The following is a 15545-nucleotide window of genomic DNA, read 5'->3' on the forward strand; positions in this document are numbered from 1 at the left end:
TAAATATTTTTTTAAAAAAGAAAATACTATAATGAACTTATTTTACTTAGCATTCAGTTTCATTGGTTATCAGTGTAATGTGTAATGAGTATCTGGATCAAAAGACATTATCAGTACCCCACACCTTCTTATCATGCTATGTTCTAGTTAACTATCTGCCCCATCAAGGATAACCACTGTCCTTATTTGCAACAGCATAAATCAATTTTCTTTCTTTTATAATTTACATAAGTGCAATTAGACAGTAGGTAGGTACTCTCTATGTCTGCCTTTCTTCATTCCATGTTTTGTTCAAGAGATATGTCCATATTGTTGCATATAAGTTGTAGATTTTGTTGAATCCTTTTTAAAATTTGAATTTTTGTTCTTTATATAGGTTTAAAAAATGAAATTTTCAAAAAACTGTATTTGATTCAAGCTGTTAGCTAAAGTACCAAACATTTATCTTGAAATTCTTAGCACTGAGCTATATCTACATTTGGTGATTGTCTCTGAGTTGGTTTTATATTGGGTATTTAAAGAGAAAAATTCTCTTTTTCTTTTTGTTTTGGGGGGTGGGCAGTAGTAGGGGTTGAACCCAGGGGTACTTTACCCCAGTTCTTTTTATTTTTTATTTTGAGATAGGGTCTTGCTAAGTTGCTGGGATTAGCCTCAAATTTGCAATCCTATGCCTCAGCCTCCCAAGTGGCTGTAATTACAGGTGTGCCACTGTACCAAGCCAAGAATTTTCTTAATATCTCTCTCTCTCTCTCTCTCTCTCTCTCTCTCTCTCTCTCTCTCTCTTTGTACTGCTTCAGTCAATNTCTCTCTCTCTCTCTCTCTCTCTCTCTCTCTCTCTCTCTCTCTCTCTCTCTTTGTACTGCTTCAGTCAATGTAAGGAAAATTTTATTGAGGTCCCAAGGCCATATATGGGGCTTGGGCAAGAGGCCACCCTTTGGGGAAAGGAGCCAGTAAAGGGCTTTATTTCACCTTCTTTTTGGGCAGAGATTATTGGTGTGGCCACTCTTCTTGCAGCAGCTGACAGCACAGGGGGGCAGGTGGGCATAACACTTGTGACAGATCATCTTGTCACAGTTGTACTTCTGAGTCAGCTGGCACAGGGAGGGCTCAGTGATGCCACCTGGAAGGTGAAGCACCAAGTGCAGGGAGGACTCTTTATGTTGTAATCTGAGAGAGTGCAGCCAAATCTTCCAGCTGTTTGCCCACAAATATCAGGCGCTGCTGGTCAGTGGGATGCCCTCCTTGTCTTGAATTTTGGCTTTGACATTCTCAGTGGTGTCATTGGGCTCGGCCTTGAGGGTGATGGCCTTGCCCGTCAGGACTTCTTGTTTGCTGGGGTGTACAGTGATGCAAAAGATGGTCTTCACAAAAATCTGCATCTCTGTGTCTGCCACTCGGGAGCTTTGTTGAAGAGAAGGAGCTTAAACTCTTAAGGTTCTCCATTTCTCTTTCCAAATTATTTGTAGCATACACTTACTTTGCCATTACTTAAGCCCTTGCTTCAACAAAGAACAGTTTAATGTTTTATATGTTTCTTAAATGCTACTATCACATTTTTAATTGTTGTTCTCTGTCTTCACAGACCTGGGCACTGCATTCTCTATCATTGGTAATTGACTCTGCTGGCCCACTCTTTTATGTGCATGTGGAGCCTACCCTTTCTCTCATTATAATGTTGTTGTTAAATGTGCCTCCCACTCATGCTGAAGTTCACCAGAGTCTTGGTCGCTGTTTGAATGCCCTTATTACCACATTAGGTCCAGAGCTACAAGGTATGGATGGGTGGCTTTTGTAATGTTTTACATTAAAAATATACACATAAAAAATTGATTACTTTCCCAGTCTATATTTGGCACATGGTGGTTGCTCAGTATGTTTTTGTTAAATAAATGTATAAATGTCATTCAGCCTGATTTCTCTTACCTGGAAAAGACAAGGAGTACCATAATTAGAAAGGTAAGATATATTCCTTAATAATTAAAATGACAGACATAGAATAGTTTAAGGAGCTCTGACCTATTTAAAAAATAAATGACTAAATTAAAAAATCTCAAATATGCCAGTCTGTTCAAATGAATAGTATGTGATTATAATATATGAAGGTAACTCGTAACTACTATAATTTCTGTTTATTGGTAATTCTTTTTTTATGTTTTTTTTTTCCTATAGTTATAGATGGACAGCATGCCTTTATTTGTTTTGTTTTTTTATATGGTGCTAAGGATTGAACCCAGTGCCTCACATATGATAGGCAAGCGCTCTACCACTGAGCTACAGCCCCAGCCCTTTTGATAATTTCTAATTCTACTTTTCATGAAAATTTAGTGAAATCTCTTCTAAGATTTTTCATTGTCTAGTGATGTGTGTTGTAATAAACAGAAAGAATAAGTTAAAATGGGGAGGAAAAAGAATAACCAAGGTAATCTAAAAGTTTGTTACCTAGGTTGTCCCTGCTTTGGGTGTATGTGTATGTGTGCACAGGTGTTGTGTACCCAGGAATTTTTGTGTGCCATGTACTCTAGCACTAAGTTATGCCATCAGTCCCTGTCCTCACTTTTGCAGTAGAAATTTTACTTCATAGATCCATAAAGATAAAACTGGAAATAAATTTTAAAACCTAGTAATATATTTAAAGAGTAGTGATTTTATAGGTCGATTATTAAAAGCATCCGGTTTTTTATTTTAGGTAACAGTACTTCAGTTTCTGCCTTAAGGACTTCTTGTTTGCTGGGTTGTGCAGTGATGCAGGATAACCCAGACTGCCTAGTTCAAGCTCAGGCCATCTCTTGCCTTCAGCAGCTTCACATGTTTGCTCCTCGGCATGTCAACTTGTCTAGCCTGGTTAGCTGCCTCTGTGTGAGTATAAAATCATAAATGAGCCCTTAGTTTCTTTTGTTTGAAACTTGGATTTATTCCAGTTTGATTATTCTTCATACTATGTTCAGAATTAGATGTTATATATGTAACTATTGTATTTCAGTCTTTTTTTTTTTTTTTTGAGGGAGACAGCTCTCACACATTTACCTCTTAAATGAATGCACATGAGACAGATTTTTTTCTCCCATTAATATTGAACTTAAGATTTGGAATATTTGCTGGGCGTGGTGGCACACACCTGTAATCCCAGTGGCTGGGGAGGCTGAGACAGGGGATCACAAGTTCAAAACCAGCCTAAGCAAAAGTGAGGCACTAGGCAACTCAGTGAGACCCTGTCTCTCTTCATTAATCAGTAAACAATACATAGTGGGTGCTTATAATGTTTCAGGTAATATATAAATGCTTTAGTACATGCAAATATTTATGTGATTTCTCTTTTTTTCTTTGTCCTCTATTCTAAATTATTGCATAAAAGTTCTTTTCATCTCAGATGGAGAAATAATACTTTTTCTCAATATGTGTGTCAGAATCTGGGTTCTAATAATGTATCTAACATTTAGAAAGATGAAGCAATGGACTAGAAGTTCTGATGAGGTGATTCATAAGCATCATTGGTGTTAAGGTTTTTCTTGAGCATAACAATTTCTATCTGGGCTTGCCTCAAAAATTGAGTTGCATTTCAGTTTATAACTTGACACCCTGGCTTTTCAACTTTTTCTGCCTGTGTGATATTACAGCATACTCCCATAAGTAGTATGGCAGTTGCGAAGCATTACTACAGACAGTCTTTTGTTTTTTATCTTTTAAAAAAAGTACCAATAGCACGCCATACTATTAATTGTTTTTTTTTTCTGTCTTGACGTATGTCTTAAATGTATATTGTATTAATTATTGATATATTTAATATTGAATCCAGAGCAATTAGCCACCGAGCCACATCCCCAGTACATTTTATTTTATTTTATTTTGAGATAGAGTCTTGCTAAATTGCTAAGGCTGGCTTTGAAATTGCAATTCTCCTGCTTCAAGCCCCCTAAATTTCTGGGATTATTGGTAGTGCATCACTGCTCCCAGCTTTTTTTTTTTTTTTTTTTTTAAGATAGGGTCTCACTGAGGAGCTGGAGATATAGTTCACTTGGTAGAGTGCTTGCCTCACATGCAAAAGGCCCTGGGTTCAATCCCCAGCACCACAAAAAAAAAAAAGAAAGAAAGAAAGAAGAAAATCTGATTCCATCAATCCCACCTTTAGAATAAAGCTTCTAAAGTTTTTGTTTTTTTAAAAAAAGAAAAAAGAAAAGAAAAAAAAGATAGGGTCTCACTGAGTTACTGAGACTGACCCTGAACTTGTGAACCTTGTACCTCATCTTCCCAAGTTAGCTGGGATCACACACATGCACCATTGTACCTGGTTTCTACTTTTGTAGATGATGTTTGTATCATTAAATCCAGTCTTAAACTGGGTACAGTGCCACCTGCCTATAATCCCAGCTGCTCAGGAGGCTGAGGCAAGAAGATCACAAGTTTAAGGCAAGCCTGAGAAACTTGGTGAACCCTATTTCAAAATAAAAGGGCTGAAGATGTAGCTCAGTGGTAGACAGACACTGGGTTTAATCCACAAGGCCAAAAAAAAAATTCTAAGTCTAGGCTCTCTTTATCTGGACTCCTCATCCAATCATTGTTTTATTATTTAAAATTGTCTTTGCTGTATAATTTATGGCTAGATCATGTCTCTGTCACCTCCTAACTTTGTGGCTGTAGGGAAGTCCCATAACCTCCTAAATTCTTAATCTGTTAAACATGTGGATTATGCAAGATGCTCCATTTAAAGGCACAGGTCTGGGCATTTAATTAGCACTTCATACTATTAATTTTTTTTCTGTCTTGACGTATGTCTTAAATGTATATTGTATTAATTATTGATATATTTTGTATACTACACTTAAAAAAGAAGACCTGACTCTTTTTTTGACAGAAACTTCTGTTCCTGCATTTCTTAGATCTGAGTCAATTGTGTATTAGGAAAAATAGCATTTACAAAAAAATGATTTTTACTTTTAACACTTACGACTTTTCTCTTGGAATATTACTTTTCATATTTGAGGAATCAAAATTATTATTGAAAATGTTTCTATTAGGGGATGGGGGTTTAGCTTAGTGGTATAGCATTTGCCTAGCATGCATGAGGCCTTGGGTTCAATCCCCAACACCACCAAAAAAAAAACATTAAGAAAATTTTTACTCCTTTGTAAATTGATTTTATGTTTACTTTCCATCTAAATATAGTGATACTCTCTTTTTTTGGTTATTGAAGTATAGTAGAAAATATTCAGTAATGACCTTTTAAATTTTCTCCTTTATTTGAGCAAGAATTCACTTATTGATTAATGCTTATTGAGAAATGAAGAGTAAGACTTTCATTAATTCATGGTGAATAAGATCCAATCAAACACATTAGCTTTTTTCCATTTCCCAGACCAAAAAAAAAGTTAATAGAGACTATTATGCTGTGAGATTTTTTTTAATACCTTGAGCATTTGAGAAAATCTGCAGTAAAGCTGTTATTAATCTTATTCGTGTTATTCACAGTATTAAAGCTGTAAAGTGGTATTGTTGCTTACATAGAAATCATATTCAAAGTGGATAAGGTGTGTATGAGAACTCTACTTTTCATTCAGTGTTGCTGTGAATCTTCAAACTGCTTTAAAAAATCTATTCAAAAAGATATTCAAAAATTACTATCACTACAGTGCAATTAATTTTGTGTCTTGATATTTTGGTTAGTAATTCTAAATTAGGTTGGATTTATTATATTTTAAAGTGTTCTCTCAAGTAAGGAAATTGCATTTATCATTAGGCAAGAATCCTGTAAAGGTTTTCTTCTAACTGCATGCTGTTTAACTTGCATTTGCAACTTGGCCTTAGCTACACCAGCAATTCTAGTACTCTGTTTTAAAAACTTGGCTTCCAAGAGTAAAAACTATCTATAATTAACTTATGATGAAGTAAACCATTAACTTTGTCTGTTGCTGGACACCTGCTCATGTGAATGCAGTCCAGATCACTCCTCTCACAGACATGTCTACTTAATCTGGTTTTAATACTGAGGTGTAATTGGATTCCAAAATAAAACCTGATTTCTCAAATATACAACTTAAAATTATTGTGTATTTTATATCTTTACATCTAGAATTTTTATTGACTCTTTTCACGATCTTAATTCATATTTTATATTATCTTAGAAATTAAAGTATTTGTGCCACATTTTTAAATTGAAGCTAAGCCAATTTAAACAATCACTGTATCAACATTTATATTTTAATGCTTAGCTGACTGTTGTCAACTCATCCTAGTGTTTATCTTTTGGTTTTGTCATGACTGGTCTGTCATTTGTTTTTGTACAGGAGATCTTGTTGGATAATTCTGTGTTGGTAGGTCCCTGACCCTTGATTCCTAACTTTTTTTGAGGTTTGCAGTGCTGTTTGTGGCGTTTTTGTTTGTAGATGTTCTTGTTTTCCTCTGCATCCCTGTGCTTAAGCTAATCATTGATGCATAGTCCTGTATGTATAGCATGTTACATGGTGTTTATTTAATACCAATGTAAGCAAATCCTTCCTAACCTTCTCCAGCTGATGCACCCATATCTTATACTGAATTTTGCATCTTTTTGATTTAATATATTCATCAGAAAGGAATTGTAGTTACAGTTTTATTTAATTTCTGTGTTTTGCCTGCTTTGTTTGCCTTAACCTACTCTATTCTTCTTCCAATTTAAATGCTGGAGAATGACATGGAGATATTAAGCCTCCCATTTTGCTTTGTGTGACAGTCTTTAATCTTTTTTCTACCAAACAGAGTGCTTCTAAGCATGCTTTTTTAGAAGCACCTGCCTTGTATTATATGCTTGTAAAACTTCAATTAAAATAACTAGTAGATTCATTTATAATTGTCTTGCAGAGTGTGTTTTGTCGTTGTTAAATATAGCAGTAATCTTGGGCATGAATAAACTTGATCTTTTTATATTTTAACTTCTTTGTTATCTTCTATACTCGTTTTAAACAACAGAAGTTCGTAAACTTGACTGGAATGATATTACCTTGAGACTTTTGTGAATGACATTGCTCTCTCCATTTTTGAATTTGTGATATGGCTTAGGGGTAAAATAGAACATTTACTAAAAAGTTCTCACCCACATGTTTCATTCATGATATGTTAACTTTTCCTGGTTTCTGGCTTATGAGAAAATTTAATATTACACTCTCTTTGAATGACATTTCTTCTTATACATTGAAAAGTAGCTGCTTCAACCTTTCTCAACCACTTCCTCATCCATTCTCTCCCCCTCTCCCTCCCTCCCTCCACCTCTCTCTCTCCTTCTCTCACTCCCACTCTCTCAGAATTTAGCCTCTGCTGTTTACAAAACTTCTACTTCAGTTCTGTTTTTTTTTTGCATATGCCAAGTCACCATAAGAGCACTGTCAGAATTATACCATTATTTCTCAAAATTTGCTTTGAAAATCACTGTAAGATACATACTGGCTTAGATGTGTAGTTCAAACGGTGGAATGTATCCTAGCATGTGCAAGACCCTAGGTTCAAAACCCAATACAAAACAAAACAACAAAAAAATACGATAGATCACACCAAGCTTATCTTTACTTTCTGTGTTAGAACAAAATAAATTTAAATCTCTAGATTTTATTTCACTTGTGAAATCATGGGAATTTGCATCCAGAAACCTCTGACTTGTAATTGATTATTTAAGTTATATCACTAAGTTTATCATTTGCCATAAGTAAATACAACCTATTTATTACATTGTAGCTCTAAAATATATTTATATATATATGTATATCTACATATAAGTATGCATATATATGTACATTTATGTATATATACATGTAATTTGCTGTTCTGTATTTTTGGTGAATGTTTTCTAAGTAAAATTTCTGCCTTTATTTGAGAATGCATTTACTTACTCTATATGTTTTCTAAATAAAATAACTACAGAATAACTTGTTAGAAACTACATTAATAATAACTAATATTTATTGAGCATTACATTTGTCGGGTTCTATGGTAAGCACTTTGCATGTTACTTTGTGTTAATTTCACAACATCCTTATGAGATGGGAGAGTGTTATAAATAAGGAAAGTAAGGTACAGAGAGGTTAAATAACTTGCCCCAGATCACCCAGCTAAAAATGTTGTGGATCTAGTACTCAAACTGAAACAGTTTTACTTTAGACCTTCCAATTTAACCAATATGCTATATTGCTAAATTTTTATACATTTCTTAGAGAGTCATAACTCATTATGATAGTTATAATTGTATAAATCCTTTAAATTGTTTCTTTAATCTCTCAAAACTATTCTTATTCAAATAAACTGTCTTCTAACACTGGTTAAGAGGCTTTTGCTTGGATTTACTTATGAATAGTGCATAATCTAGTGTGTGCATTATTCCTTAAGGTTTTTCTAAGTTTCATGATCATAAATATATACTAAAGTAGTTTTAAGAACTTTCTGTGTATTTAATAAATTGTGATCAGAAAGAAATCCAATGAATGAATATCTGTTGGATTTACTGAATGCCACAAAGAACTGTAGCTCTTTCATTCCCCAAATGATATTTTTCAGGTAAATCTTTGTAGTCCCTACTTGTTATTGAGAAGAGCAGTTCTGGCTTGTTTACGTCAGCTTGTACAGAGAGAAGCATCTGAAGTTTCAGAACATGCTGTTATGCTTGCTAAGGATAGCAGAGAAAAGTTGACCCCAGGTAATTCTTTTTATCAACATATGTCTAGCTTAAATTATTGTTTTAACCTTAAATTTTCATTATATACCTGAGTCTTTTTAACAAAAACTTAAATTACTACATAGTATGTTTTAAACCTACTGCAAGAAAGAATGACTAGGTCTGGGGTTATGGCTCAGTGGTTGAGTGCTTGCTTGGCACGTGTGAGGCATGGGTTTGATCCTTAGCACCACATAAAAATAAATAAATAAAATAAAGGTATTGTGTCCATCTACAACTAAATAAAAATAAAAAGAAAGAATCACTAACAATTATCATTTCATCCCTTGATTTAGAGCAATGGTTCTCAGACCGAAGCCCCTTAACCAGCAACATTCACCTCACCTGAGAACTTATTAGAAATATCCCTGACCTCCTGAACCATAAATCTGGGAATAAAGCCCAGCAATCTGTATTTTTATAGTCAAAAGTTTTTATAATCCCTGTGTTAGTAGTGAAGTTTGCAAGTCATTGGTTTACAGCAAGTTTTTTCATATCAGTCAACTAATTGAATTTAGCCTTTAAGTAATTTATCATACATAATTCCCTTTGCCAAAATCTCATTTTAATAAAACATTTTAGGTGAGTCTGCTAAAAGTTAAAGTGTTTTTATGCCCCTTCTACATCTTAGAGCTAAATTTAAAAAGACTTTTTTTTTTTTTTTTTTTGTATCAGGGATTGTACCCAGGGGCACTGAACCACTGAGCCACATCCCTGGCCCTATTTTGTATTTCATTTAGAGACAGGGTCTCACCAAGTTGCTTAGCACCTTGCTTTTGTTGAGGCTGGCTTTGAACTTGTGATATTCCTGCCTCAGCCTTCCCAGCTGCTGGGATTACAGGCGTGTGCCACCACACCCAATCCAAAAGATTTCTTAACACCAAGTGCAGTAGTTCACACCCATAATCCAGCAGCTTGGGAGGCTGAGGCAGGAGAATCATAAATTCAAAGCCAGCCCCACAACTTAGCAAGACCCTGAGCAACTTAGTGAGACCTTAACTCAAAATTTTAAAAAGGGAAGGAGGTGGGAAATGGGGATGTGGTTCAGTGGTTAAATGCCCCTAGGTTTAATCTCCAGTACCAAAAGAAAGAAAAAAAATGTTCTAACTTGCATGTAAATTCAAAGAAACTATTAGCCTGCAAAAATAGTAATAATGTCTCACATATACATATGCATAGTTTCCAAAATACTGTCATACTTTTAGAAAGTCACAAAGCCTTCACAAAGCTATCCAATATCTTAAAGCTTTCAGCTCCATAATGTATTTTACTTTCAATAGTCTGGTTTTTTTAAATATTCATTTCTTTTAGTTGTACAAAATGCCTTTATTTCTACTTATTTATTTTTATGTGGTGCTGAGAATCAAACCCAGGGCCTTGCACGCACCAGGCTAGTGCTCTACCGCTGAGCCACAACCCCAGCTCAACTTTCAATAGTCTATTCTTTATTTTTTTTAATATTTTTTTGTTGTAGACGGACACAGTATCTTTATTTATTTTTTTATGGTGCTGAGGATCCAACCCAGTGCCTCACATGTGCAAAGCAAGCGCTCTACCACTGAGCTACAGCCTCAGCCCCTCAATAGTCTGTCTATTCTTTAAATTGCAGTTTTATTATCATATTAAAACTTTTGTGATCACTTGAATTAGTCAGCATGACTGAACTGATAACATTATTCATCAAATAGGGTTGCAGAATTCATTTGAAAACTATTCAAACTATATTCATGGTTGTTAGCTTTAACCAGAGAAATTTTAATCTAACAGTGTCAGATGTTTTCCCCAATGGGACATTCATTTTGTATTTTCTGTTGCTTTAGGCTCTAATCATATAAACATGCTAGTAGTACATGTTCCTAGAAATGTTAAATTAGCTATCTGATTAAAATTATAGTAAATAATTAATTGTGTTAATCTTTTTTTAAATATTTTAATTTTTCAGACCCATAGAAAAGTTGAAAGAACCATATAGTGAACACATAGATTCATTACTTTTTTGTAACACTTTTTTTTTTTTTAATATTTTTTTTTAAATATTTATTTCTTTTAGTTATTGGCGGACACAACATCTTTGTTTGTATGTGGTGCTGAGGATCGAACCCGGTCCGCAAGCATGCCAGGCGAGCGCGCTACCGCTTGAGCCACATCCCCAGCCCCATTATTTTTTAATAATACTTATTTTAGTTCTCTGTCTATAAACACAAAGGTTTTTAAATAACTTTATTTTGTTTTGTTTTGTTTTAATGTGGTGCTTAGGATTGAACCCAGTGCCTCACACATGCTAGGCAAGCACTCTACCACTGAGCCACAACCCCAGCCCAACACACATATGTTTTCCCAAGTCATTTCAAAGCAGTCTGCAGACGTGACAATTCAATTCTAAATACTTTAATTTGCATTTCCCAAGGACATTTCTTTCACATAACCAAACCCCATTTATATACATAAGAAAACATTGATTTAATAGCATCATAGACTTATAGTCTTCAGATTTCTCCCATTATCACAAAAATGTCCTTTGTGACTCCTACCTATCCTTTTCCCCCCAACCAAATCTAGGATCCAGTCATTACTCATGTGATACATTAGCTGTTAAATGTGTGTGTGTGTGTATGTGTGTGTATTACTGAGGATTGAACCCAGGGATGTTCTACCACCAAGCTACATTCTGGCCCCTTTTTTTATGTTTTATTTTGAGACAGGATCTCTCTAAATTGCTGGAGCTGGCCTCAAACATGTGGTCCTCTTACTTCAACCTCTCCAATGGCTGGGATTATAGATGTGCACCAACAGGTCCAGCTATTAGACATACTTTTAGACTCCTAATCTGAAATATTCCTATCATCTCCTTCTGATTTTAAAAACTAATTCCACTTTTAAAACAGTCTAGCATAGGGCTGGGACTGTAGCTCAGTGGTAGCGTACTTGCCTGACTTGTGTGAGGCACTGGGTTCGATTCTCAGCACCGCATATAAATAAATAAAATAAAGGTCTATCAACAACTAAAAAATTTTTGAAAAAAACAGGCTAACATGATCTTTAGCATCTAAATTATTTCATAAGTTCTAGATGAATTAAATGTTCAAGAGAATATTTATTTGGGACATTTTCAGGACTAAAGACAATAGATGATAAATCAAGCCTTATATTTCTTCTTAGAAATGATTTGTTACTTTACGTAAGAATATTGTATAGTGATTTATGTTGGTTGATAGTTCATAATAGCTTAGCTGTAGTAATTAATTTTCCTACAATTATTGTTTTTTATTTACTTTGTATTCTCATGTTGAAAAATTTAGAGCCTTTATACCAAGATGAGGAAAGTCACTGATTATGTTTATTGATTTGAAATTAACTTTAGAGAAAAAATAAAATAATATGTGCTGTGTTGAACTTTAATTGGGTGATATTTACCTAGTTTAAAAAGAAATATTGGGCTGGGGATGTGGCTCAAGCGGTAGCGCGCTCGCCTGGCATGCGTGCGGCCCGAGTTCGATCCTCAGAACCACATACAAACAAAGATGTTGTATCTGCCAAAAACTAAAGAATAAATATTTAAAAAAAAAAAGAAATATTAATAACTCTTACTAAAGACTTATCATTCAGTGACATTACATAAAAATATACAGGTTCATAAATAATCTCAAAATTCAGTTATGAACTAAACTCAATCTCAGTAGATTAAGGCACAGTAGTTCTTTAAAATATATTTATGTAGTAATATTTAATAACTACTGAATGTGTGTACTTCTCATATGGCAGTTTTGTTTTCTGTATTACTTAGATCATCGGTTTTCTTCTTGTCAGATGCTAACATTGGAGAAATGGGCCTTGAAGGGGCATTATTGGCTTTACTAGACAAAGAGACAGATCAGAGATTGTGCCATGATATCAGAGAGACTTTAAATCACATGCTAACATCTATGGCGGTGGAAAAACTCTCTCTTTGGTTAAAACTTTGTAAAGAAGTACTTGCTGCATCAGCTGGTAAGTACTGGTAATTACCACATGAAATGATAAAATTGAAAGTAAAAACTATAGAAAGTTATTTGCCACTGACCATTCATTAGTTTTTTCTACTTGAATTACAGTTGTCTAGTCATTGCTTTCTTAAACTGAAGATTCTGCTGTAATGTTTTAGAATTCTCTGTAATTTGAACAGTATAAATTTTAAGGCTGCTTTTTTTTCTGTTTTTATTGTCTTAACATTCTTGTATCAAACAGTTAAAAAGTAGAGTCATTATTTATAATAGGAAATACCTAACTTATAATGGATCCATTATTTTTTTGGTACATGTAATAAATATTTGAGGGTTTGCAGCAAATCAACATAATAGAAAACTTAGCAAGCAAACTAATTCCTCCATATTTACTAATGTTAATTTAAAATAGTATTATAAAATGTTATTCCCCTAATGTCTTTGCTAATACAAGACAATTATAAGAATGTACACTTGATTCTTTAAAGTGTATATACTTAAAGAGAGGAAATACATGAGAAGAAGAAAAAAGGTAGAAACCAGTTCTATTCCAGGAACTGTATATATTCTATCTGATTTAATCCTTTAACTCATCCTATGAATAGACAGTATTATTCCTTTTTGCAGAAGAGGAAAGCTTAGAGAGGTAAGTACCTTGCCCGATGATACAAATTCAAGCCTAAGCCTACATAACTTTAAAATCCATAAATTTTCCACTAGGTTTCATTAGAGCCCAATTTAGTTATATAAATGTTATAATTTAATGTGGTTCTGATCTCTGAATTATTTGAAAGGAAAAGGATGCCATATGATTCCTGGAATTTTTTTGTATTCTCTCTTCATCTCTTCCGGTAATTTATACCTGTTCTTTCAACCATAGCTCTGCATGTTTTCTTGCTCTCTTCTATCCTCACTACTTGAGAATTAACAAGGACTTTTCCTTTAGAAAAAAAAAAAGTATATGTGCACATTTAGACTGGTCATTTTTTTTTTGGTGTCTCACCTTTTTAAAATTTTTACATTTATACTCCCTGAAAACACCTTTCAGTCTATTGATTTCTTAGTCATAAGATAGCTTTGCCATAACTTGATTAGTGATATCTTTACTATCTTAACACCAAAAAATATTGACATGTAAGATAGTTTAGAAGAGCAAGATGGTTTGTTTGATAGCGTTAATTCCATTTTAAGTTGAATTTAACAGTAAATAAGAAGCAATACTTGAGTATGGCTCCAGCCATAAGCATAACTTTGAGATAATGACAGCAGAGGGTCTCTAGTAACAAAAATATTTTAAGATAGTTTTTAGTGTATTTAAGATAACATCTTTAAGTTCATTCAAAGACCCAGTGTTGTAGGGGCTGGGGTTGTGGCTCAGTGGTAGATCACTTGCCTAGCACTTGCGAGGCACTGGGTTCGATCCTCAGCACCACATAAAATAAATAAATAAATAAAAAGACCCAATGTTAAAAGAGCTCAAGGGACTGGGTACATGTAATAAATATTTGAGGGATTGCAGCAGATCAGAGATAGTGCCATAATATCAGAAAGACTTTAAATCACATGCTAACATCTATGGCAGTGGAAAAATTCTCGCTTTGGTTAAAACTTTGTAAAGAAGTAGCTCAATGGTAGAGCGCTTGCTTAGCATGTGTAAGGCACTGGGTTCGATCCTCAGCGCCACATAAAAATAAATAAATAAAGGTATTGTGCCCATCTACAACTAAAAAAATATTTTTAAAAAACAGCTCTGCAGTAGACCCCACTCATACTCTCTACTATAGAATTTTTAGCTTCCTTTAGTTTAATCATCTGTGGGCTTGGGGTTGATAATTACTGCATCATCTAGTATTATACTTGGTTTTTCACTTTGAGTATATTTTAACAACTTGATTATCAGCTCTCATAGCATTTCCTTTAGACATCACTGTTATCTACTACTTATTAGACATAGTTATTCGATGTTATTATAAAGGTATATGCTTGCTATCCATGGTGGCACACACCTTTAATACCATCAGCTTTGGAGATTGACAATTCAAGACCAGCCTCAGCATCTTGGCAAGACCTATCACAAAATTTAAAAATAAAGGTTTGGGAATGTAGCTAAGTGGTAAAGGACCCCTTGGCTCAATCCCCGGTACCAAATGATTTTTTTTAAGTGTATGCTTGATTAATAGTAATTCTAGTGTGCATTTGAACTCATTTTTTGTGTTCTCTAAAAATATACCTTTTGTGGGGCTGGGGATGTGGCTCAAGCGGTAGCACACTCGCCTGGCATGCATGCGGCCTGGGATCGATCCTCAGCACCACATATAAATAAAGATGTTGTGTCCGCCGAAAACTAAAAATAAATATTAAAAATTCTCTCTCTCTCTCTCTCTCTCTCTCTCTCTCTCCCTCTCCCTCTCTCTCTCTTAAAAAAATACGTACCCCACTTGAATCAAATACGTACCCCACTTGTATGATATGTCTAGATCATTGTAATGTTTTGAGCAACTAATAAAAAAATTAATATATATATTATATATATATATATATATACCTTTTGTATATATACAATAGAATATCACTCAGCCATAAAGAAAAATTAAATTATGGCATTTCCCAGTAAATGGATGGAACTGGAGACTATCATGCTAAGTGAAATAAGCCAATCTCAAAAAGCCAAAAGCCAAATATTCTCTCTGATAAGCAGATACTAACACACAAGAAGGGGTGCAGGGAATAGAAGTACTTTGGTTTAGACAAAGGGAAATGAAGGGAAGGGAGGGAAGTTGGGAATTGGAAAGACAGAATGAATCGGACATTTTTTCCTGTGTTCATATATGAATACATGACCAGTGTAACTCCACATCATATACAACCACAAGAGTGGAAATTTATACTCCATG

General features: G+C 34.3%; 1 protein-coding gene and 1 pseudogene across 11 annotated transcripts in view; one reads left to right on the plus strand and one right to left on the minus strand.

Moving 5' to 3' along the window:
* Heatr5a (HEAT repeat containing 5A) overlaps positions 1 to 15545 on the plus strand; it is a 122895-nt gene that overhangs the window by 76234 nt on the left and 31116 nt on the right. For 8 of the 11 annotated variants that reach the window (XM_048798702.1, XM_048798710.1, XM_048798701.1 and 5 more), the window contains 5 exons: positions 1583 to 1772; positions 2687 to 2856; positions 6279 to 6305; positions 8515 to 8653; positions 12479 to 12658. In XM_048798702.1, coding sequence (XP_048654659.1) covers positions 1583 to 1772; positions 2687 to 2856; positions 6279 to 6305; positions 8515 to 8653; positions 12479 to 12658 — 706 coding nt within the window. The remainder of the gene's footprint in view (positions 1 to 1582; positions 1773 to 2686; positions 2857 to 6278; positions 6306 to 8514; positions 8654 to 12478; positions 12659 to 15545) is intronic. The other 3 variants (XM_048798707.1, XM_015491718.2, XM_015491726.2) reach the window with 1 other exon arrangement.
* Positions 855 to 1379, minus strand: LOC107147325 (annotated as a pseudogene).

Source organism: Marmota marmota, unplaced genomic scaffold (genome assembly GCF_001458135.2).
Source record: "Marmota marmota marmota unplaced genomic scaffold, marMar, whole genome shotgun sequence".
Classification (NCBI taxonomy): Eukaryota; Metazoa; Chordata; class Mammalia; order Rodentia; family Sciuridae; genus Marmota; species Marmota marmota.